The sequence below is a fragment of the Bos javanicus genome, chromosome 4 (assembly GCF_032452875.1).
Source record: "Bos javanicus breed banteng chromosome 4, ARS-OSU_banteng_1.0, whole genome shotgun sequence".
Taxonomy (NCBI): domain Eukaryota; kingdom Metazoa; phylum Chordata; class Mammalia; order Artiodactyla; family Bovidae; genus Bos; species Bos javanicus.
This window is the reverse complement of record NC_083871.1, coordinates 113,081,257-113,104,818: the sequence shown is the minus strand read 5'-3', so window position 1 is coordinate 113,104,818 and position 23,562 is coordinate 113,081,257. Positions and strand designations below refer to the sequence as shown.

Here is a 23,562-nt window from a genome sequence, read left to right as displayed (position 1 = left end):
CCTCGTTCCAGGCCTTGAGGCAGCGGTGAACCTCTCCCCTCTGTGAGCTAATAGCAGTGACCACCTGTCTGGTCATAGTCTTTGAGACCTGGTCTCCCCCTTTGGGCCGCCTGAGGAGACTGGGGGCCAGTTGGGTTGAATGCCTGGCTCCCTCAGACAGCTGGGCAGGGTGTGGAACCTGGCCCTGAAGGAGCTGCCACCTGAGATCTGCCTTCTCTTAGTCAGGTCTGGGACCTGGGAGGGTGAAAATTGTACCTTGGGGTTTTGCCCTTTCTTGTCAGAACAGAGAATAGCATTCATCTGGTAGAGATTTATAGGAATGTTACCTGACCATGACCAGCTCTCAAGAACAAAAGATCTGACACTAAGTCTGCAACTAACCACACCCATCCCTCACTTTTTGCTTTTAAAGAGACTTGCTGAAAGCTTTCAGTAACTTTGGGGTTCTTAGGGCAGGAGCCACCCATCTCCTTGTACAAATCTGTAATAAGCCTTTCTCTGTTCCAAACTCTAATGTTTGGTATTGATGGGCCTCACTGTGTGTCCAGCACACGGGCTTGCAAGTTCGGTAAAAAAAAAAACCAGAGGCTGAGACACTAGCCCCAAATCCTCTATGACACAGACCCCCCCCCCTCTTGCAGCAATAGTAGGAACACCCTGGTGACTTGCATAAAAGAGTGAGCAGGCACCCAAATACATCCTGACAGGAATCAGAGCTGAGACCTAGAAGAGCTTTACGGGACCCTCACACAGCTAGAGGCAAAACTGCTGACAGAAGGAAGCCAAGGGCCCGGACTGGAGTGGAAATCACCTCCCCAGACGACATCACTGACCTTAGCTTAGGAAGGGGATGCGAATGGGGTCATGATCTCCCTGAGCTCATCAGAGGAAAAGTGAAAGTGTCAGTCATGTCGGACTCTTCACAACCCCACCAACTGTAGCCCACTAGGATCCTCTGTCCATGGGATTCTCTAGGCGAGAATACTGGAGTGGATTGCCATTTCCTTCTCCAGGGGATCTCCCAGACCCAGGGGTCAAACCTGGGTTTCCCCGCATGGCAAGCAGATTCTTTACCGCCTGAGCCACAGGTAAGCCCTCAGAGCGGTGACAGCTAAAAGATCCAGGAAGCGGGCCCTGGAGCATCTCTGGAGTGAGGACAGTCAGTTCATCCGCCCCACACCCCGATCCCGAGCAGGATCCCAGAATGTCAAGGCTGGCGGGAACCTCGGAAATGTGGTTGTCTACAGGTGAGCAAACTGGGGCCGAGAAAAAAGGGATTTTTATCCTGTGAGCTGAGACACCCTTCAGCCTCAAGTACTGTTTACCTCCCCTTCCTCTACCCAGGCTATGGCTCAGATGGTAAACAATCCGCCCGCAATGCGGGGGACCCAGGTTCGATCCCTGGGTTGAGAAGATCCCCTGCAGAAGGAAATGGCAACCCACTCCAGTATTCTTGCCTAGAGAATCCCATGGACGGGGGACCCTGGTGGGCTACAGTCCATGGGTGTCCTGAAGAGTCAGACACAACTGAGCGACTGACACTACCCAGACTGAACCTCTCCAATTCCAGGAGGGCAGGTTTATCCTCTGCGAGGGCAGCCCTCACGGGAGCTGGGCCACCCACCATGGCCCAACACTTGTGAGGCCAGGCCAAGGAGTCGCCGCCACCACTGCGGACGCCCCACGCAGGCCAGCCCTTGGGCTCCCCGGTTGGCGCGCTGCTCGAGGCACGTGGGAACACAAGAACCTCCTGGAAGGACACAGCAAGTCAATCAACTGAGCGCCGCGAAGGCTGCCCCAGGTCTGCTTGCAGGGTCCCGCCCCCCCGGCCAGAGGCAGCTCCCCATTGGCCGGACCAGGAAACCCCGCCCCCCGTGCAATCCCAGAGCCCCCCCCCACCCCCCAATTGGCCGGCCCGGAGTCCCCGCCCCTGCGGTGTGAGCCCTAACGCGGCTCCCAGGGTCCTGCTGAGCGGTCCACTCTCGTGGCGGGGCGGAGATTTCCCCACACCGCCGCTGACTCCCAGAGAGCAGGAACCAGATCACGTGCACTCGTTTGAGTTCAGCATATTTACTGAGCAAGGATGCAGCCAAGGTTCCGCCACCGTCACAGTTCTTAAGGGCCTTTAACACCAGAACCCCAACTTCTCCTTTACGAACAAGGCACCCGAGACCCAGAGCTGGAGTCAAACCAGGTTCCATCCTTCCAGGTCACGCAGTCTCCATTGATTCATTTTAGTGTAAAGAAAGGTCCTTTGAACACCTATTGAGTGCCATGCAAACTCGCAGGGCCTAGCCTGGAGCCTGGCACACTGAGTGCTTTGGAAGAAGGGGGAGCACCAGTGCATAGCGATCACTCCTTCGGTCTGAGTCTCTGTATTTACATAGGGCATTAAGCATTAGAAAGGCCTAGAAGCTCTGAGCCCTGAAGCATCCCCAAGGAAACACCTGAGACTAACTCTGTAGCTGAGGGTTAAGCTCTCATCAGCTACACTAGCACCACATCCTGTCTGCACAGTTGCTGACAGCCCAGTCCGGACTGTGGGGCCTCTGGGAAGGGCTGGAGGATGCAAACAGAATCTATGGCAGGCCTGGCTGAGCTGTCATTGACGTGTATACTCTGTCCCAGAAATGAAAGCAGTGTTTCCACCCGCCCCCAACTCTGCTCAGGACTTTAGGAGAGGTAGGAAAGGTCAGAGGGGGGCAACAGGAAGTGGCACAGCTAGGGACCCAGGCACCTGGAAGCAGGCTTGAACACAGGACACTCCACACAGTGCCAGACAAACAAGATAACAATCAGAACAGCTGAGGACCCATGACTGCAGCTTCAAAATCAGCCAAACCAAGGGCTGGTCTCTAGGTAGCACCCAAAGTGGTGTGATTCAAGAGGCACAAGAAGCTAGCTGCCATCAGGACGTCTCCTTGAGGCCTGATGCTCTTGTCCAAACCACCCGTCTGAACCTCTGCTTTGGTAAGAGTTTTGTTCCACTGAGGTACTGAGGGCACCTGTGGGATATAGCCCAAAGGGAAAGTCTCATCTCACTCTGCACCCGAAGGACCTTCCACTCACTCCAGAAAATAAAGGTCCTTCTTGAGTGATTCTGAGTGGAAAAAGGGTGGAGATGAAGGGGGCCCTGAAGGTGAAAGAAAGGTCAAAAACTAGGCTTCCTATGATTCCGCTGACTCCAAATCTATTATGACCGTGACAAATCTCAGGTGGAGGATGCAGGTGGGTCACCTTCGACCGATAAGGAACGTGAGGCTGGTGGTGGCTAAAAGATTCACCTAGATCCCCTGGCCTAACTCTGCCATGAGCCCCAAGTTCTAGAAGACACTCCGTCCTTTAACATGACAAGTCAGACCTGGCAACCCCACAGTCCACGCTGGCTCACCAGCCTCACTCTGAGTAGGACCTTCCCCTAGGGGAAGGGCTTCTTGGGCCCATGGTGCACCTGACCCCCCACACAACCCCCCAGGTATCAGGTGGGGTCCATGGAGCATGCATGAACACTGAGACCCTGGGGGAAATGTCATCCACTCCAGGCTTTAGTTCCCCTGTCTCAGCTGATTACCAGAGTTAATCACGGATGCAAACACCCACTGAGGAAAGAACGGGAAATACTGGGAATCACTCTGGGCCAAGCATACACATCTAGGAAGACACCTGGTTTCCAGGGCAGCAGCCAAGGCACCACTATCAGCAGGCACCCCCAGGCTGGTCTGGACAGTGCCTCTGCCATCCCCTCTCAAGGAGGCGGCAGGGTAATTCCTATCCCTCAGGAGATCTTGGTCCCCTTTACAACCACACATAATACTTACAAAAGCACTTAGAAAAACTATAAAAAAAAGAAGTTTCAAAATAATAGTAACAAATTCAAATTTCCAGCACCTATTCTTCAGGCTTTCTGTCCACTCTGTTTCTCTTGTTGATGGAGAAACCCCAGGCCCTCAATGTCCCTATCACCCTGGCTCTCTTGTCCCTCCATGCTGCTAGTCAAAGGCCCCCACCAAAGTGTGGACTCCCCTAAGCCTTAATGGAGCCGTTGTAAGTCAGGAATGTAGAAAGGGCAGCAAAGAGTGACAAGGAACTGAGGCATCTGGTCACCCGATACACTCTGTCACCATAAAGGCCACTGCTTCCCATTTGAATAAAGGGGGAGCGGGGCGGGATCTCTCCAGAGCCATCCCAGAAGGAACCAGCATCAGGCACGAGTGGAAAAGTTCCGTAGGGGCGGGGAAGAGAAGGTCCTGCCCAGGATGACCCCGCAGGCTCCTGCTGGTCAGCCCTCCTCCGAGCGGCTGGGCCGGGGCCGGGGCGGGCTCCCCAGGAGGGCGGGGGGCCCGGGGCAGGGCGGGCCCACCTGGCCCCGGGCATGCGTCTGCATGTGCACCGCCAGGTGGTGGTTGCGGTTGAAGGCCCGGCCGCACTGAGGACACCGGTAGGGCCGCTCGCCGGTGTGGATGCGCTGGTGCCGGAAGAGGTCGGAGGGCCGGCGGAAGGCCTTGCCACAGTAGGGGCAGGCGGGCCAGCCCTGGCTGTTGCCCGTGTGCAGGCGCTGGTGCAGCAGCAGGCTCTTCCGCTGCTGGAAGAAGCGCAGGCACTCGCTGCAGTGGTACACCTTGGCTGTCGCCGGCCTCCGCCCCACGAAGGGCCGGCGGCCCTCGCGCTCCTCCGGGAGCCAGCGGATGACTGGGCCGGGCACCACCACCTCCCCCGGCTCCAGAGCCGAGTGCGCATCCCCCCACCCGGTGGGCGAGCCGCCCCGGGCCTCCCGGTTCTCCTCCTCCACGTGGCTCCGCTGGTGAATGGTCAGGTTGATCTTCAGGCGGAAGCTCTGGCCGCAGTCAGGGCAGGGGAAGGCCCGCTCCTGCCGACGCGGGAGGACGCGGGGTGGCTGGGTCCCAGCCCCCGTGGGCCGGGAGTCCCCGGCCCGCGCCCGGGGAACGCCCCCTGCGTGAAGCCGGCCGGAACCCCCGGTCCTGCTCCTGGGCCCTTTGGGGATTCCACACGCGGCCCGGCTCGGGGACGCCCCGGGGAAGGGCGGCTCTGGCGTCATCTCGTCCTCAGATGGTGCTTCCGTCTTGATGACCACAGCATCACCCCCTGGCAAATGGAGTCTGCATTGATCTCGGGGCCGGCCACACCCCGCCCCCCAGCAGACTACACCCCCCCCCCCCCCCCGCCCACCCCCCGACCCAAGCCAGGCTCCAGATACACCAGCCCGGCCCACACCGCCTTCCCTGAGTCCCTGGCCCCAGAGTGCTCATGCCTGGGGCAGATAAACCACGCTGCAAAACCAGGAGCCGGGGTCAGGGCTCAGACCAGGGGACACAGATGGATGGAAAATGAAGAGGAGACAAAGACCGGCCCATATCCTTAACCCTGAGACACGCTGGCCTCATGGGACCCTCTAAAGTTCTGATGATTTTAGCTCTGATCTAGGACAATGAGCCCTGCAGGCCCTCACGGCTCCTAGACTGTAAGATGCTTCATGCCTGGACCTGGCAGGTGACTTGGCCGGCTCAGATCTACTGGGCCACGTGACAAATCTACACCAAGCGTCCACTGCCTGCCCCGCACCACGCTCTTAGGTGACAGAAAGCAGGCGCGAGGCCTGGGCTTCCCCCACTGACTCTGAGGCGGGACTGAGGCAGCGACCAACGGTCTCAGCCCCAGCTAGCAGGGGTCGCCATGGCTGGGGAGGCAGGGCCTGGCCTCAGTCCTGCCTGGAGCCCTGTGTTCTCCCACATCCTCCAACTGCTGCTCCTCTGGCTTCCTCTGGAGCCAGCCCCTAACCACACTCTTCTCTGACCGCCCCCGACTCCCAGACCAGCATCCGCCAGCCTTAGCTGCCAGACCAGAGTCGGCTTCCCGGTGACAGCGAACCTGGCCCCCCGCCTATGAGAATGAATACCTCCACCCTCAACGGGCAACTTCCAAGGTTCAGGACAGGAGTGATTTCCAGTGTTGCTGAAGCCTGAGCTTAAACCACAAGCTGGGAGACCACTGAGGATGAGAGCTGTTAACTGGTGAGCCCCCAGGGCAGCACCCGACAGCAAGACTGTGGGTTCTCTGCTCAAGGCTCACCTAGGAGTCCTCACAGATAACTCATGGCAGAACCTCATTTCTATGTTAGAAATGACCCACTGTTTTTAAGTTAGTCCTCCAGCTACAGAATCATTAAGAGTCTAAGAATCATCTAAACTTTGAGGTAAAAAACCTTGTTGCACTGAATAGGCTGCCACGGTATCCTCAGGCTTAGGAACTAGTGAGGGTCTCAGGCCCTCTTCTTTGAAGAGGCAAGGCTCCCAGGTCTCTTCATCTGAGGCCACCCACAACCCCAAGGGGGACCCAGATCACGCACGTGCCTCCCCCAAAGCCAGAACCCGGGTGGAATGGGGGCAGGCTGGATCCCTTTCTATTGGGCCAGAATAGGCAATAATTGCTTTACTTTTTCCTGCTTATCGAGGTGTAAGGCCGGTTCACAGAATATGCACAGACTCTCAGCAGAAAGAACTAATTTCAATCACAGCCTCCATGATCAAACTGTAAGACGTGAGAGGCGGTCCAGCTGGGCTGTGTCACAGGGCAGCCGTGACACCTGACCGCCCCCTGGCAGCTCGTGGCTTGTCTGCAAGCAGCACCTTCCCAGCCAGAGCAGACGGCGATGGGGAAGAGCCAGACCACAGGTGACCCGGGTCCTCAGAGCCCCAGGAAGTAATACTTGGGGGTGAGGGAGGCGCCCTCCGGAGGAGAGCGCTCCCCAGGTCCATCATGCAAGCCCGCCCCCTCTCCCAGAGGGGCCCCGAGGTCTCCCGAGGCTCTGCTGAGGCCACGGGGCCTCCTCCCTTCACTCACCTGGCCCCAAGCTGGGCAGGATGTCCCTGGGAGGGCAGATTGGTGACTCCCCATCTGAAGAGTCTTCCTCCCGTTTAACTGAAGACAAAATGCTGACACTGGCTGGGGGCCCTGTGAGGCAGAGTCCCGTGAAGGCCTTTCCCAGCCACCAGCCTGGAAGCAGACATGGCCATCCCCTAGCAGGCCCAGGACGTGCTCCAGCTCCCGGGCTCAGGAAGAGGAAGCACCACGTTCTGTCCCGAGGGTAGCGGCTCCCCACCTCCAGCCCCCCAACCTCTGCCTCAGAGGTGAGAAGAGTGCGGCAAAGGCTGTGCCCCCAGCTCCCATGCAGGTGGTGCTAACAACTGGCCCCTAAGCTTCGGAAGGTCACCCTGATGGGCCTCAAAAGGACAGAAGGTTTGGGGAGGCCCCAGGGCCCAGCGCCAGAGCAAGGACAATAAGAAGGTCTAGTCCTCTGACACACTGGCTGGGAAGGACGGACACAGGGAATGGGGCGGGGCACCCATATTCAGAGGGGCCCATAGCCAGTGGGGAAGAAGCACAGAAGTAAACAGACAGAAAGCACCCCAGAGACTGAATGGTCAGGTTGGCATGGAGGGGGATCACCAAGTTAGCAAAAGAGCAGTCTGGAGACAGAAAACAAGGCTCTGGGTTATCTGCTAGATGCTCTCTGGATTATAAGCCATTTTTGTGACAGGATGGGCAAGAATGTTCCTTTAAACAAAAGCAGAGAACACTGGGAGGGATGACTGGAGCCACAGAGCCCTCAGAGACCTTTGGAAGGAGGACACTCACGCTGGCACTGTGCCAGACACATAAGTCGTACTGTTCCACTGACCTGATGGTCCTCACTTCCTGAAGAGGCCCCGCATCCCCCTCTTGTGCCCTTCTTCACTCTAGCCAAACTGGTGTATCTCGCCCCCAACATACCTGAGGAACTCACACCTTTGCTCAGACTGTGTTCTCCTGCTGAAAATACCCTATGTTCCCAGCAAAATCCACCTCTAAGACCCATCTCGGGGCCCATTTCCTGGGAAGCCTGTCTGGCACAGAGCAGCCTGGCCCGGCCCCAGCTGTCTCCCCCACCCTCGAGCTGCAGTGCTTCTTCTCAGTTTCGCTTGTCGGGCCCTGTTCGCAAGGCTGCCCAGAGGCCCTCACTCACCAGTGCCCATTTCCGGTGGGGTCACCCTTGTTTCCCAGTCTGGCTGGTGCTCCAGGGCCTGACCTTCTTTTGGCTCCTCCTGGGCAGGGCTCACCGGGCTGGGGATCTGCTCTGGGTACGGAGGCAGGCCTGGGGAATGCAAATCAGTGACACTAAGGGCGACACAGAGGCCTCCCAGGACGCTGGGGAGCGGCTGACCGCAGTCACCTGGCCATAGGGTATGACAGTGAAGTGAACCTCACTGATCGCCTAGGAACTACTCCAGGCTAAAGAGAAAAAGAAATGGTACATGTAGTATGTTAAGTTATCCGATAGTACCATGACATACAGGACCAAAGATCTGGCTTTTTTTAGGGAGTCCTGGCTGGAAACAGTTTAACAGCAGTTCCCAATCCCAAGTCCTCTAGCGGGCTGGTGTATAAAGATCCCCTGGGGAGCACCCCCAAGATTCCCCTCAGTAAGTTCTGGGTGGGCCTAGGAAGTATGCATTTTTAAAAAATGAGTGGAAGAGACATGAATATTTCTGAGTGGAAGACACATGAACATTTCCCAGAATGAAAAATTAAAATGGCCCATAAACAAACAAAACTACGCTGGTTCCATAGCCAGACACTACAAGAAAATCACAGACCATATTCTTTATGAACATTGATGCAAAAACCCTGAACAAGATGCTAGCAACCTGAACTGGACAGCACAGTGAAAAGACTAAATAGCATAACCAAGTAGAAATTTATTCCTGGAATGCAAGGATGGTTCAATATGTGAAACTAGATCAATGGAATACACCACATTAAGAATGATGGGGAGAAAAAAAAACATGATTATCTCAGTTAATGCAGAAAAACATCTGACAAAATTCAATACCCTTTTATGAAAAAATATCACTCAAAAAATTAAGACTAGAAGGAAACTACCTCAATACAATAAAAGTCTTAATTAGGCAGAAATTCAAACAATATGCTATGACATAGATGAACATTGATGATGTCACGCTAAGGGAAATAAGCCAGTCATACAAAGACAAATACTCTATGATTCCACTTACATGAAGTACTTACTTAGAGAACTCAAATTCAACGGGACAGAAAGGAGAATTGTGGTTGCCAGAGGCTGAGAAAGGGGGAGAGTTATTGTTTGATGGAGCAGAATTCCAGTCTGACGAGATGAAAGGAGTAAGAGATGAATGTTGGTGACGGCTGCACAACATGTGAATGTATTTAATATCACTAAACTGTACACTTACAGTTAATTTGGTCAATCTTATGTTATACGTATTTGATTAAAGTAAGAAAATAAAGTGCTGATACACAGTACAATACACATGATCCTTGAAAACATAAATGAAAGAAGACAGACGCAGAAGATCATGTATTATATGATTCTACTTATATGAAATGTCCAGAATCAGCAAATCTATAGACTCAGAAAGCAGATTTGTTGTTGCTAGGACTAGGGGGCTTGGCAGGGCTTCAGGTGATAGCTGAAAGATACAGGGCTTGTTTCTGAGGTGACAAAAAATGTTTTAAAATTGACTGTGGCTGCACTTATCTATGAATATTCTAGAAACCAGTGAAAGTGAAAGGGGGCTTCCCTCATAGCTCAGTTGGTAAAGAATCCACCTGCGATGCAGGAGACCCCAGTTCAATTCCTGCATCAGAAGATCCACTGGAGAAGGGATAGGCTACCCACACTAGTAATCTTGGGCTTCCCTAGTGGCTCAGATGGTAAAGAATCCACCTGCAATGCTGGAGACCTGGGTTCAATCCCTGGGTTGGGAAGATCCCTTGGAGAAGGGAAAGGCTACCCACTCCAATATTCTGGTCTGGAGAATTCCTGTCAGACGCAACTTTCACTTTCACTTTTACTGAATTGTATGCTTTAAATGGGTGAACTGTATAGTCTGTGAATTATTTCTAAAAAAATCTTTTTTTAAACTACACTGAAATATTCCTTACACTGAAATATTCCTGAAATATTCCTAAACTACACTGAAATATTATCACGCAGACTAAAATCCTACAAGTCTGACCACATTCCCTAGTGGCAAGGCTGTGGGGAAAGAGGCCCTCTTTCACAACACTGATGGAAATGTAAATGATACAACATCTTGTGCGTCTGAATGCCATTGAAGTTACACCAAAATGACCTATAGGTCAACTTGAAGGGGTTCCCAAGAGCCAAGAATGGGACAATGTAAGCATGAAAATAATGGTTGCAAAAGACTGCATGTATAAAATATTCACCTACAAAGTTACAATAATAAAAAAAGGAAGAAAGAAAAGCCCAAGTATTGGTCACCTTTGGCATTCCAAAAATTGATGACAAGAAATATTTAAGCAGCTAATCTGCCTTTTCTGTACAGACCATATTTCAAGGTAATTAAAAGAGCTGGTTAGGGAAATTATTCTTTATAAAAGAATTTCAGCTACTAGGTGCCGATGCCCGTATGCTCAGTCATGTCTGACTCTTTGTGACCCCCTGGAATGTAGGCTACTCGGCTCCTCTGTCCATGGAATTTTCCAGGCAAGAATGCTGAAGTGGGTTGCCATTTCCTCCTTCAGGGTATCTTCCTGATGCAGGGATTGAACTTGCGTCTCTTGCACCTTCTGCACTGGCAGGTGGATTTTTTACCACTGCACCACCTAGGAAGCCCTCAGTTCAGTCAGTCGCCTCTGACTCTTTGCCACCCCATGGACTGCAGCAGGCCAGGGCACCTAATAGGGAAGCCCTATTAGTAATGACCAAATTTCACCATTTTACAACCCCTAATTCAGTAATGAATCCAGGGAAGTCTTCAATGGCCATTAAACTCTTTAGGTGAAAAGTTGATGGGGAATTTTATAATAGAAGGATAAAGCTGATAATCACAAAAAGAAAGGCAACTGAATAAGACCTGAAACTATAAGACTCCTAGTAGAAAACATAGGCGGTAAGCTCCTTGACATCAGTTTTGGCAAAGATGTTTTTTTTGGATTCAATATAAACAAAGGGACATCAAACTTAATATAAACAAGGGGAAATACATCAAACTAAAAACCTTCTACACAGAAAAGGAACCATCAACAAAATGAAAATACAACCTATGGAATGAAAGAAAATATTTGCAAGTCATTCACTTGATAAGGGGTTAAGATCCAAAATACATAAAGAACTCACACAACTCAATAGCAAAAAAAAAATCAATTAACATTTGAAGATCTGAGTATCTGAACAGACATTTCCCAAAGAAGATGTACAGATGGGCAGTGGGCACATGAAAAGATGCTAAACATCACTAACCATCAGGGAAATGGTGAGACATCACCTTACATGTCCGAATAGCTATTTTCAAAAAGACAGGAAACGACAAGGATGTGGAGAAAAGGAAAACTGTGTGCTCTATTGGTGGGAAGGTAAAATGTCTCAGCAACAAGGGAAAGCAGTATAGGGGTTCCTCAGAAAATGAAAAAGAGAGCTACCATAAGGTCCAGCGATGCAGGCATTTTCCCAAAGAAAACAAAAACATTAACTCAAAAAGGTATCTGCACACCAACGTTCACTGCACACCGCGGCATTATTTACAACAGCTGAAATACGAAAATAACTTGAGGGTACCGACAGATGAACGGATAAAGAAAATGTGGTGTGTATCTGTGTGTGTGTATGTATATGTGTGTATGTGTGTGTGTATGTGTATATATATATGTATATATATACACATATAAACAGAATATTATTCAGCCATAAAAAAGAATGAAATCCTGTCATTTGCAACAAACTTTTTAGGGTATTTCACTAAGTGAAATAAGTCAGACAGAGAAAGCGATCTCACTCATACATGGAATCTATTTAAAACAAACCAAGATGGAGTAGGAAATGGTAACCCATTCCAGTATTCTTGCCTAGAAAGTTCCATGACCAGAGGAGCTTGGCAAGCTACAGTCCATGGGGTTGCAAAGAGTCAGCCACGACTGAGCACATCAGCACATACCATGATCTAAAATGGTTGTTTCCTTTTGTATTCCCACCAGAAGACTTTGGGACTTCCAATTGTTCCATATCCTTGCCAGTGTGTTTGGTCTTTTAAAATTTTTGACCTTTTAATAAATGTATAGCAGTAGGAGAAAAAACAAAAAAACAAAGAGGGGCTTCCCTGGTGGTCCAGTGGTCAAGATCTGCCTGCCAATGCAGGAGACACAAAGACATATAGGATCGATCCCTGGTCCAGAAAGATCCCACATGCCAGAGAGCAACTAAGCCCCTGCATCACAACTACTGAGGCAGCACTCTATAGCGTCTGTGAGCTACAACTACCGAGCCCACCTGCCCCGACTACTGCGCCCATGCACCTTAGAGAAACCAGCGCATTGAGAAGCCCATGCGCCGAAACTAGAGAGCAGCCCCCGCTTGCTGCAACTAGACCAAGCCCGTATGCAGGAGCAAAGACCCAGCAAAGCCAAAAATTAATTAATAAATCTTTAAACAACAAACAAAAACAAGATCACAGATGCAGAGAACAGATTGGGGGTTGCCAGAGGTGAGGGGTAGGGGGTAGGTAGAACGGGTGAAAGCAGCCAGAGCGTGGCCTGCCCTGAGCTAAGGGGCCTGCGCTCCTTCCTGGCCTCGCACTGTGGGAAGTGCAGAAGGGCGGGACACGCATGGACTGTCCCCAGCCCCGGCCACGCCCCCACTCACCTGCACCTGGCCTCCTGGGGCACACTTCCTCTCTCTCGTTCCCTTCCTTCCGGCCCCACGGGCCTTCAGGACAAGGCTCCTCTCCCCTCTCCATCCGGGTGAGGATGTCTGGTTTGGAGATGGCATAATCTGCGTGCAGAGTAGAGAGAGAGCTGGGTCAAGACTGGACACCCGCCACCCAGGTGCCCAGAGACGCAGCGACACCTGGAGGAACAGAAGCCAAAGCTGAGACACAGCCTGCAGGAGGCCCATCTGTGGGCAGGGCCCAGAGCATCATCTAGACAGCCTTACCCAGGGAGACCAGCATCTCGTAGTTGCCCCTCATCACGTGCTTGTACAGCTCCTTCTGCCACTCGTCCAGCTTGCCCCACTCTGGCTCAGAGAAATACACGGCCACGTCATCAAAGGTCACGGGCACCTGGAACCACAGGGTCACGCAGGCTCACCCACACGCCGACGGGCAGGGAACGTGGGCTATCCCACCCCCGGTGTCCAGGGCTTACCCTGGGGACCTCGCCCTTGCTGCCCGGGGGCAGCCGCAGGATCCAGAAGTTCCTGTTCCTCAGCAGGTTCTCCATGTTCTCCAGCCGCCTCTGCAACAGCCCGTACTCCTGCAGCAGGGTCCCCAGCACGGCCCACTTGCCCTCCAGCTGGTTCCCGAGCTCCACGGCCGTCTTCTCGCAGTCGGCCAGCTTCTTCTCAGCCGTCCCTGTCCGCCCCTCCAGAGTCAGCAGGCGGGTCAGGCAGGAATCCACCTTCTTTTCCAAGGCCTGGATGGCAGCCACCACGGTCCACAGCGTGATTTCCGTGGAGTAGAGGTAGGAATTCTTCTCAGCGGCCGGCTGGGGTGACGGAGAAGGAGTCGAAGGCCTTTCATCCCCTGTTGGTTTGTCCCTCTCTGGAGCCTGTCCAGCAAAAGCAAGGGGAAATATGATCACAATTATCCAGTGAGATGTCCATCTCAAAGAGAAACCTCAGAATGGCACTTCCCAGGTGAAGCCCCACCTGGGATCCTGAGGACCCAGCAGGAAGCGGAGGAGAGGGAGGAGCAGGGGGGATATCCATCCTCAAGGACAGGCTGGACCAGGGTGTTAGCAAGTGGGAATCAGGAGGAAAAGCATCTGTCACCTCGCACAGGTGACTTCCCTTCCTGGTCTTGGTCTTGTCCTCTGGCACTCAGAAGCTCAGTGGCAGTGGTACTACTCACAAGCTGGCTGAGCTCTGCAAAGTTTGTTATGCATTTCAACTCCAACCCCACATCTGTAAAAAGGGGTAATAATAATACCTACATGATGGGATTGTGAGAATTAATGATACTGTCTTAGTAAAAAACACTTAACATGATGATGCCCAATGTGGCAAACACTCAATAAACTTGAGCCCTGTATTGTTGACAATGAGGAGGATGTTGAGCTGAAGGCGGGTCCAACTCAGGAGTGCAGTAAGTCGTTCACATGGCCTTTCTACTCCACCCTGTTCATTACATTGTCCTTCAATGTCTTGGGGGCTTCCCTGATAGCTCAGTTGGTAAAGAATCTGCCTACAATGCAGGAGACCCCGGTTTGATTCCTGGGTTGGGAAGATCCACTGGAGGAGGGCATGGCAACCCACTCCAGTCTTCTTCAGCTTCCCTTGTGGCTCCGCTGGTAAAGAATCTGCCCACCGTGCGCGAGACCTGAGTTTGATCCCTGGGTTGGGAAGATCCCCTGAAGAAGGGAATGGCTACCCACCAACTCAATGGACATGAGTCTGAGTAAGCTCCAGGAGTTGGTGATAGACAGGGAAGCCTGGTGTGCTGCAGTCCATGGGGTCACAAAGAGTCAGACACGACTGAGCAACTGAACTGAACTCAATGTCTTGGAAAAGAGCTTCTGAAGTTTCTCAGCTGACCTCAGGGCCTGACAACCAGGCCTCAGCCCCAGTTCGTCTCGCTAAAAGCCTCGCTGGACGGAGGGACCACTTCACCCCTTCTCTGTACTCATCCCCACGGTCAGCTCACCATGAAGTCCTATCTGTGCATCTTCTAAAACTACGTCAAGTCCGCCCTTGCCTCTCCTGCTCTGGGGACTAGTCCAGGCCCCAGGCCCCTTTGCCCGGAACCCTTGCTGCTCTGCGCAGTTGGTTTCCCCAGGTCACCCTTCTTCCCCGCAATCAATTTCCCACAGGCTGACCAGGGATCTTTTAAATACACACTAGAGCATTTTAGTCCCCTGACTGACAGCTTCCTGGTGTACCCAGAATAAAATCTAAACATCTTATCATATCCCAGCCTACCTCCTTGACTTTATATCCTCCTGGGTACTAACTACCAGCCAGCTCCCCTAGCCTCTGGGATTCTTATGACGTACCTGGCTCTCTCCTCTCCCTTTGCCTGAGCGCTTCCCTCACCCCTCTTTACGCCTGGCTCCCTCTTCTGTTAAGACTCCAGCTTAAACACTGCCTCACAGAGACCTTCACCAACTAACACATCTAAACTAGGCCCCCTGCTAGCCCTTCCTTCACGCTGTTTTATGGCTTGTGTTGTTCCCCAGGAGAACATAAGATCCATGAGGACATCAGCTCCATGAAGGTATATATTATTCACCATTGTATTCCCAGCTTCTAAAAGAGTGCCTCATTTATAGCAGATGATCAGTAAATGCCTACTGAGTGAATGAGTGAATGACTAAACAATTAAACACAGTCATTCAATAACAATGACTAAACACCTGTCAACAGTCAGTACAATGGGGATGCAGAAAAAAATGCAGTTCTTCCTTGTGCTGGAGAAAAGTTGTGTACATAGACAGTCAAATTAACAGTGTGATACCAGGGGCTAATCAAAGTTGAGGGCAAGTCTATCCTGCTGGGTGAATGTTTTGGGGATCTCAAGTTGCTGCAAGAGAGCAGAAGGAGAGAGGCAGATGAGAAGGGCCAGGAAAAGTGCTGAGAAAGTGGTCCTGGGCTAAGTGGGAGCTGAAGACGACACCTGTAGCCCCAGGGAAAGGCCTTGCTGGGGGCTTCCCCCAAGGAGCAGGGCTGTAAGTCCCAAGAAGGCCCATCCTCTTTTTCGCCCTTGCACTCAGAGAGCCCTTACCAACACACAGACACCAAACTCACCAAAGAGGAAAGAAAAGGAAAGTAAAAGTGAGGTCACGTTTGACTCTTTGTGAGGCCATGGATCTCCAGGAGATCTTCCTGACTCAGGGGTTCCCACATTGTAGGCAGACACTTTACCATCTGAGCCACCAGGGAAGTCCTCCTTAAAGAAGAAAAGTTCCTCCTTAAAAAGTATCCAAAGTAATCAGCATCTAGAAAAATCAAGGCTTCAAAAACCTTGTTAAGATGTATTAATAATGGTAGATACAGGTTGATGTCGCAGTGGTAAGAACCCGCCTGCCAACACAGGAGACCCAAGAGAGGCCGGCGCGATCCCTGCATCAGGAAGACCCCCTGGAGAAGGAAATGGCAACCCACTCCAGTATTCTTGCCTGGAGAACCCCATAGACAGAGGAGCCTGGTGGGCTACAGTCCACGGGGTCACAAAGAGTCCGACACGACTGAGAGACTCAGCCCGTGTGCACGGTGGATTGAGCTCTTCACAAATGTTTTTCTACTATGTCCAAAAAAAAAAAAAAAAAAAAGGCCAAAAGGTTATTTTCTCCAAACTGGACACACTGTATATTATCAGCCAAAATTTCAGTATCTGCTAATCTTTTATGAACCACAACAAAAAACAAAAACACCCGCCTACAATCCCTGCAGCAAACAGCACTCAACACCTTCTCTTTGCTGTCAGCGCACGTGTGCACCCTAAAGGGGACCCAACTCCGGAGCCCCAGGTGGGCGTCAGGCTCTGGCCTCGACTCGACTCGGTGTGCAACTTTGGGCGCGTCCCGCCCCCCTCCCCGCGCAGCCTCAGACCTCGGTCGTCAGAACCGATGGGGCCGGGGTGCCTGTCCACCCCCCCCACCCCGCCCCACCCCCCGGCCTGTCTCCGGGCCGCCGGGCCTCCAGGCCTCCAGTGAGACAATGGACGGGAGGAGACCGCCACTCGGTTCCAAGACGAGGGCTTGTCATCTTAAGTGTGACCGCAAAGTCCGGCCGCTCCCCCGACGTCGGGGCCGCCCACCCGCCGCGCACGGCCTGGCGTTTGGGCCGCCCAAGGCCCGGCCGGGACGAGGGCAGCCGGGCGGCCCGAGCGGGCCGGACGCGCGGGCGCGGGGCGGAGGCGGCGGAGAGGAGGCCGCGCCGCGGACCGCTCGGGGCGCCGCCCGACCGAGACCCTCGCGGGTCCATGCGGCGGCCTGGCGCGGCTGGGCGTCCGCGCGCGGGGCGCTTACCGGGGCGGGCGCCGCTTCGGCCATGGCTGCCCGCGTCCCTCGCTCCGCGGCTCTCCTCCCGGGGGCCGGCGCGGGGCGGCGGCGGAGGCGGAGCGGAGCCGCCCTGCCTCGGAGCTCCTGCCGGGGCGGCCGCGAGCTGCGTCCGAGCCACGTGCCCCGCCGGCCCTTTAAACAAGAGCTGCGCTCGCGGCCGGGCCAGAGGCCGCGCGCAGCGCCCCCTGCAGCCCGAAGGACCGCACTCCCGCGGCCTTCGGTGCCCACCAGCCCCGGGCGGCCGCGGGGGTCCCGCCGGGCGTAGGGGGAGCCGGCTGCCCGCCCTCGCCTGGGCCGCGGGAGTCGACGCCGGGGCAGCACGCGCCGCGGGGCCCACCGGCCGGGATTCCGTCGGGCGAAGCCGACCCTCGACCCCGGGCCGGGCGGGGTGCTTGGCAGGGGGGGGCGGGGGGGGGGGGGTGGAATCCAGCCAGTGAGCTAACAAAGGAAACGCGTTGGAAACTTCGAGGCTTTGGGGCAAGACGTTCAGTCATCGCCAGGTGACCTCAACTGTGTATGCACTTGATCTGCCGTTTTAACACCTCTGATGTTAGTTTGGGTATACATTTTGCGCGGGGAAAGCCAAGGTGGAGTGGGAGGGATCGATAAGTATTTTTAAACTTTTATTAGTTTTCCGGAATAAAGAGAAGGATCTCAAGAAAACTGCATTTCGTTAAATAAACCAACCCTGCTTCCTTCGTTCCCTTTGGGGATCCAGGGTCTCCTCCGCCTTCCCTGGGGTCCGCCTTCCCAGCAGGTACGCGGCTGGATGGCCCGCTCTGCCACACCCAGTTGCCACTCGCCTGCCAGCTACCAGCTGGGGGGTCCTCTGGGTCGGGAGGACTAAATCCACCACTAACTCAGGCCCTGAGGCATTTGGAATAAACGACTCAATCTGGGACCTACTTTCCCCTTATCTGCAACCCACAGAGCCTTACTCTGGAAAACCTCTTAATCACAGAATGTAAACTTAAATGGGCTTCCCAGGTGGCTCAGTGGTAAAAAAAAATCCGTCTGCAAAACAGGAGACTCGGGTTCCATCCCTGGGTCGGGAAGATTCCTTGGAGGAGAGCATACCCCACTCCCGTATTCTTGCCCCGAAAAGCCCAAGGACAGAGGAGCCTGGTGGGTTACAGTCCGTGGGGTTGCAAAGAGTGGAACGTGACTCAGCCTGCGCTCATGTGCATACACCTAGAGTAAAACACGCTTTACTTACCTGGTGGTGCAGTGGCTAAGACTCCGCCCTTCCAATGCAGAGGGTGTGCGTTCGATCCCTGTTGGGAAAACTAAGGTGCAGGGCAGCCAGAAAATAAAATATGCTGTATACAGTTTAAGTTTACCTTCTATCTTTTCTGCATTTCACAATAATCTCACTCTGTCCAACAAGCCTGGAAACTCTTCCAGGTTTGGAAGAGTTAGAAATCAGTCTGCAGTTTTGTTTCTTTATGTTTTCTTTTTTTTCTCTTGGGAGGGAGGGAGAAAATGATTAGCTCATATATCTGATCCAAGCAAAAGTGAGATCAGTTAATAGTAGGAACACAAATAAATTGATACCTTCTTCAGGTCAGGTTCACCCCTAGAATCTGGGACAAGGTTAGGAAGTATTACTTTAAGGTAACAAGAAATCAAATCTATATATGGTATGGTTCATTCTGGGAATCCTTGTTGAAATAACCTGATCTAAGACAGTTTGCAAACAAAAGAGCGCCCCCTCAGGTCTCAGCAGGGGTCAGGCAGACCAATGTATTAAGGATTACAAATTTCTTATAATTTTATAAGTTGTGATCTCATAAAATAAGAGTTAGTGTCCAAGGCAAACAGAAAGAGTCTGGAAAATGGATGGGAGAGGAAGAAATGTTAGAATTTCACAGGCTTTGCTCCAGGAAGAGTGCTTTCATTTTTGACAGCTGGTCGGAGTTTTTTAGAAAAGTTTCCGTAAGTCAGTATTCAAGTTTTAGTATCCTGATCTCCTGGAGTGCTTATTAAAATACAGATTGCTGGGCACTGGTCTCAGAATTTCCAGTCTGGGGCTGGAGTGGGCGGGGCAGGGGCGCATACAAAATTTTGTTTCTGTTTGCCATGAGATGTTGATTCTGCTGTTGAGTGATCACACTGCCCTGCCCATTAGCTCCCAAAGCTGCTTCCCGGTCCTAGGCTCCAATTTTATAAACATATTAACAAAAAATACAAAAATGTGATACCATCATGTGGTTTCCTGAGCAGACCAGCCTGGGTGTCAGGCCAGGCGCAGCTCTAATATAAATTAAGATGATGTGCATCCTTAGTTATTAATCTTTCTCTTGTGGATTTGCTCCTTTCTGGAGCAGGTCTCCAGGGCCTGAGTACCTCTGGGTGAGCTGACAACACTGGATTTCCACAGTAGAGGCACAGACCCTGGAGGGAGGGGTGACTCCAACCAGGTACAGGCCACTCTTTGCACAGTCAACCATCAGCCTCTGCGGCAGAAGGTGGGCTTGTCAGAGGTTGAGGGCCACTCAAACAATACCTAGGGTCATGTAGGGTGAGGGAAGGGTCCAGGTACTCTGATGCTAGTGACCCCACCACCACATCCTCCACCAGGAGATGGGGCAGAGAATTCCCACGCCCCCTACCTTTAGATTAGGAAGCGGACACCCTCCTCTAAAGCAGCAAGAGGGGAGGTATTAGCAGAGGGAGACCAGAAGGGTAAGCAAATCCCTTTGCACCACGAAGCCCTCCCTTGTTGACCCAGCACTGGGCTCCCTGTTCTGTGAACTGTCAGACCTATTCACTCAGCGGACGTTCGGTGAGAACCTCCATGCCAGGCCCCCAAGCTCGGAGCTGTGGAATCCGGATACGATTGACACCTGGTCCCTGCCTTCAAAAAGCATCGCCTCCTGTTGACTCTACCTCTGTGATCTCGTGCACCGCTCTCTTCCGGCCGCAGCTACACCCAATCAGACCTTCATCGGCTCTTGCTGGTCTCACTCAAAAGCCTCTCACATATCCCCTGTGCGCCCCTGCCCTCAACAAAAGCAAAAGCTCTTATTAGGGTAATCGTCCCAATTCGCAGCTAGATACAAATCACCCTTTTGCTCAAAACTCTCAGCATCCCATTACTAACTCAGTAAAGTCCAAACTCCCTAGTCTGACCCCAACCTCTCTTTCCAACTACGTCCCCACTACTCCCCTCCTCCCACCGCACCCTCAGCTGAGTCAAATGAGTTGCTGTTTATTGGTACACACCCCATAACATCTAGTTTGGTCATATCACTCCTTTTTAGAATGTACTTCAACTTATCCTTAAAGGTCCAGCTCAAAAGAATCTCTTCCAGCTCAAAGGCATCTCTCATAATGCCATTCGCAATGTCCCACAGCTGAATGTAATTGTTCTCTGAATTCTTACAGATTTTAGCTTCACTTAGGACATATCGTTTTCGATCTTCTATTAGATATCCCTGACAAACTGTAAGCCCAAGAACAAAGTCTCAGATTTATTAACCTTTTATCCCTCCCTCTGGAGACTGCACATGGAGGAGACTTGGATATTCATGAGTGAACAAAATCTAAGGCTGTGCAAATGTACAGTACACGAGCGGAACAGATTTCCACCCCAGTGTTCACAGCAGCAGTGTACAATAGCCAAGACACGGAAGCGACCTAAGTGCCCATCAGCAGATGAGTGGAAAAAGATGTGGTACATATACACAACAGAATACTACTCAGTCATTAAAAAGTAGCATTTTGCCATTTGTGATAACATGGACGGACTTGATGGGTATTATGCTAAGTGAAGTAAGTCAGATACAGAAAGACAAATACTCTATGATATCACGTATATATGGAATCTTAAAAATACAACAAACTAGTGAATGTAACAGAAACTGACTCACGAAGAACAACCTAGTGGTTACCAATAGGGAGAGGGAAGTGGGGAGAAGCAACATAGGAGTCGGGGATTGAGAGGTACAGACTATTATGCACAAAATAAGCTACAAGGATATATTGTACAGGGCAGGGAGTATAGCCAATATTTTTAATAACTATAGAGTATAATCTTTGTAAGTTGTGAATCACTATAGCGTACACCTATAACTTACATATTGTATATCAACTATACTTCATTCTTTTGGTGTTCTTTTTTTAACAATAACTTTCTCATCTTTTTATCTTACTGCTACAGTACATGGTGTATTTTTGTAGTATTTTATACATTTGGCCGCACCGAGTCTTAGTTGTGGCATTCAGGGTCTTTAATCTTCGCTATGGCACGTGAACTTGGTTGCAGCATGTGGGATCTAGTTCCATGACCAGGAATCAAACCCAGGCCCCTTGCTTTCAGAGCATGGAGTCTTAGCCACTGGACCAGCAGGGATATCGTTATACTTCAATTAAAAAAATTTTTTTTAAGGAAACAGATTTTGATAGAATGTACATCACCGACTCGATGGACATGAGTTCGGGTGAACTCCCAGAGTTGGTGATGGACAGGGAGGCCTGGCAATTCATGGGGTCACAAAGAGTTGGACACGACTGAGTGACTGAACTGAAATTCAACCAGGCGAAGATTGTTCTTTTCTACACTGCCTTAACCCAAGTATTTAAAACAGTGCTTCAGTAACAGGTGCTCGACATGTATTTGCTGAACAAAAGAAATGAACGAGGGCAGCTTTCATAAAAGCGGGTCTACAAGCTGAGTGAAAAGTGTCAAGTCGCTCAGTCATGTTCTGTGATTCCGTGAGCTATACAGTCCATGGAATTCTCCAGGCCAGAATACTGGACTAAGGAGCCTTTACCCTTCTCTGGGGGATCTTCCCAACCCAGGGATCAAACCCAGGTCTCCTGCATTGCAGGCGGGTTCTTTAGCAGCTGAGCCACAAGGGGATGGTATCAAATACTTGGCTCACAGAGAAGGGCATTCCCAGGAGAGGCAACACATGAGCTGAATGTGGTCATGGGGAAGTACGGCTTATTGATTAAATGACAGGACTCCCACTGCAGCAGCAGCATAGAGAATTTAGTATGAAAGGTGAAGAAACCCGGAGCAGGTTAGGTGGTCCAAGTCTTGAGTTCTACACTTAAAAGCTTGCCCTAAGGCTTTGAGGAAAGGCCATATCCAATTTATGTTCCAGGACAATAACTCTGGTAGGAAAAAGGATGTGATTAGGAATAGGAGATCAATTAGGTTACTGAATGAAAAGCTAGGTGGACGACAATGAGGACCTTACCTGCAGGAACAGCAAGAAGATAGTACAGATTAGTCGCTGGTGTTTGGCATTTCATTCTTCACTATGTGTTGATTTCAAGCTAACTTGATCATCCTTGTCCTTCAGGCAGCTGCACTGCCTGTTACCTTCTCATCACCCAACAGAGCAGGCTTTCAATGGACAGCTGAAGCAGGCAAGATTTTTCTGTATCACTGGCAAACAGGGCATTCTGTGAGCAGAGCATGACCCGGAGATCTTGTGAAAAGGCAGTGTCTGATGCAGTGAGGCTCCGAGTCTGCATTTCTACTGGGCTCCCAGGGAAGGCCGATGCTGCCAGTGCAGAGGCCACGCTTCAGGTAACAAGGACTTAGAATCCAACGCAGACATGAGGTCCTTAATCGTGGTCCACCAGAAGCAAGAGAGCCTGTGGTCAAGTGTGTGGGCTCTGAGGCAAGATGGCCTGGGTCACAGCCAACTCCGCTACATCACCTCTCGGGTCTCTCCTCACATCTCACGTGGAAAATGGGGTAATACCCACCATGTAGGGTCTTGTGAGGAAGAAGTTCATTTTGACGTGAAGAACTTGGAACAGTTGTTGTTGTTCAGTCACTTGGTCCTGTCCAACTCTTTGCAACCCCACTGACTGCAGCACACCGGGCTCCTCTGTCCTCCACTACTTCCTGGAGTTTGCTCAAACTCATGTCCACTGAGTCAATGATGCCCTCCGACCATCTCATTCTCACCATCCCCTTCTCCTCCAGCCCTCAATCTTTCCCAGCATCAGGGTCTTTTCCAGTGAAAACACTGGGCTTCCCCTATGGCTCAATGGGTAAGGTATCTGCAATGTAAGAAATACAGGAGATGTGGGTTTGCTCCCTGGGTGCCGCTACTACACTAGTCCAATGGAGTGATACAATCATTTCCCTTCCTCAAGAAGAACCTGACTTTGCTGGAGAAACAGGACCCTATCTCCTATTTTGCTTTTCTCCCCAAAATGCAAAGCAAAGGCCGGTCACGTTAAAGCACTCCTGGGATGGGATAAGGGGGTGTCTCTAACGCAAAAGGTCATGGGGAGGAGGCTGGAGAAGGGATTCAGGAGGTGCTCCAGAGGTCTCCTGCACATGGTGGAGCTGAGCACTTCTCAGGGCCTTGTCCTATGACAACCTCCCTCCCCATTGTGTCTCTATATCAAGACTACCCCTTACCTTACAGAGACCAAGCTCGTTTCTATTTAATCTCCACATCCCTCTCACTCACCTCAGGGGCAACCATAAAGCCTGTATAGAACTTTTCAGTTGTGTGTTCTTACAAAATGACTTGATCC

General features: G+C 51.7%; 1 protein-coding gene and 1 long non-coding RNA gene across 6 annotated transcripts; one reads left to right on the top strand and one right to left on the bottom strand.

Annotated features, from left to right (window-relative positions):
• Positions 1-2,050: 2,050 nt before the first annotated feature.
• On the bottom strand, positions 2,051-17,455 carry ZNF783 (zinc finger protein 783). 5 transcript variants are annotated; one of them, XM_061415039.1, is made up of 8 exons: positions 17,020-17,455; positions 13,703-16,292; positions 13,201-13,602; positions 12,989-13,115; positions 12,698-12,826; positions 8,021-8,149; positions 6,859-7,011; positions 2,051-5,103 (listed from the first exon to the last, which is right to left on the bottom strand). In XM_061415039.1, exons 2-8 carry the CDS (start codon positions 13,760-13,762, stop codon positions 4,280-4,282), a joined length of 1,824 nt encoding a protein of 607 aa, XP_061271023.1. In that variant the 5' UTR covers positions 13,763-16,292; positions 17,020-17,455; the 3' UTR covers positions 2,051-4,279. The 5 variants fall into 5 exon arrangements, with proteins under 5 accessions (XP_061271023.1, XP_061271025.1, XP_061271026.1 ...); XM_061415041.1 differs by having other exon boundaries at positions 6,859-6,969; XM_061415042.1 differs by having other exon boundaries at positions 6,859-6,936.
• LOC133246607 (uncharacterized) lies at positions 5,633-6,546 on the top strand. Its single transcript, XR_009736087.1, has 2 exons — positions 5,633-6,029; positions 6,470-6,546. It is a non-coding gene; the product is annotated as an uncharacterized LOC133246607 (long non-coding RNA).
• Positions 17,456-23,562: the final 6,107 nt, after the last annotated feature.

Coding starts and splice junctions, on each gene's coding strand:
- ZNF783 (XM_061415039.1), bottom strand. CDS start 13,762: ATGGATATCCCCCCTGCTCCTCCCTCTCCTCCGCTTCCTGCTGGGTCC. Junction 13,116..13,200: donor GCAAGGGCGAGGTCCCCAGG/GTAAGCCCTGGA, acceptor CTGTGGTTCCAG/GTGCCCGTGACCTTTGATGA. Junction 8,150..12,697: donor CCCCAGGAGGCCAGGTGCAG/GTGAGTGGGGGC, acceptor TGCATTCCCCAG/GCCTGCCTCCGTACCCAGAG.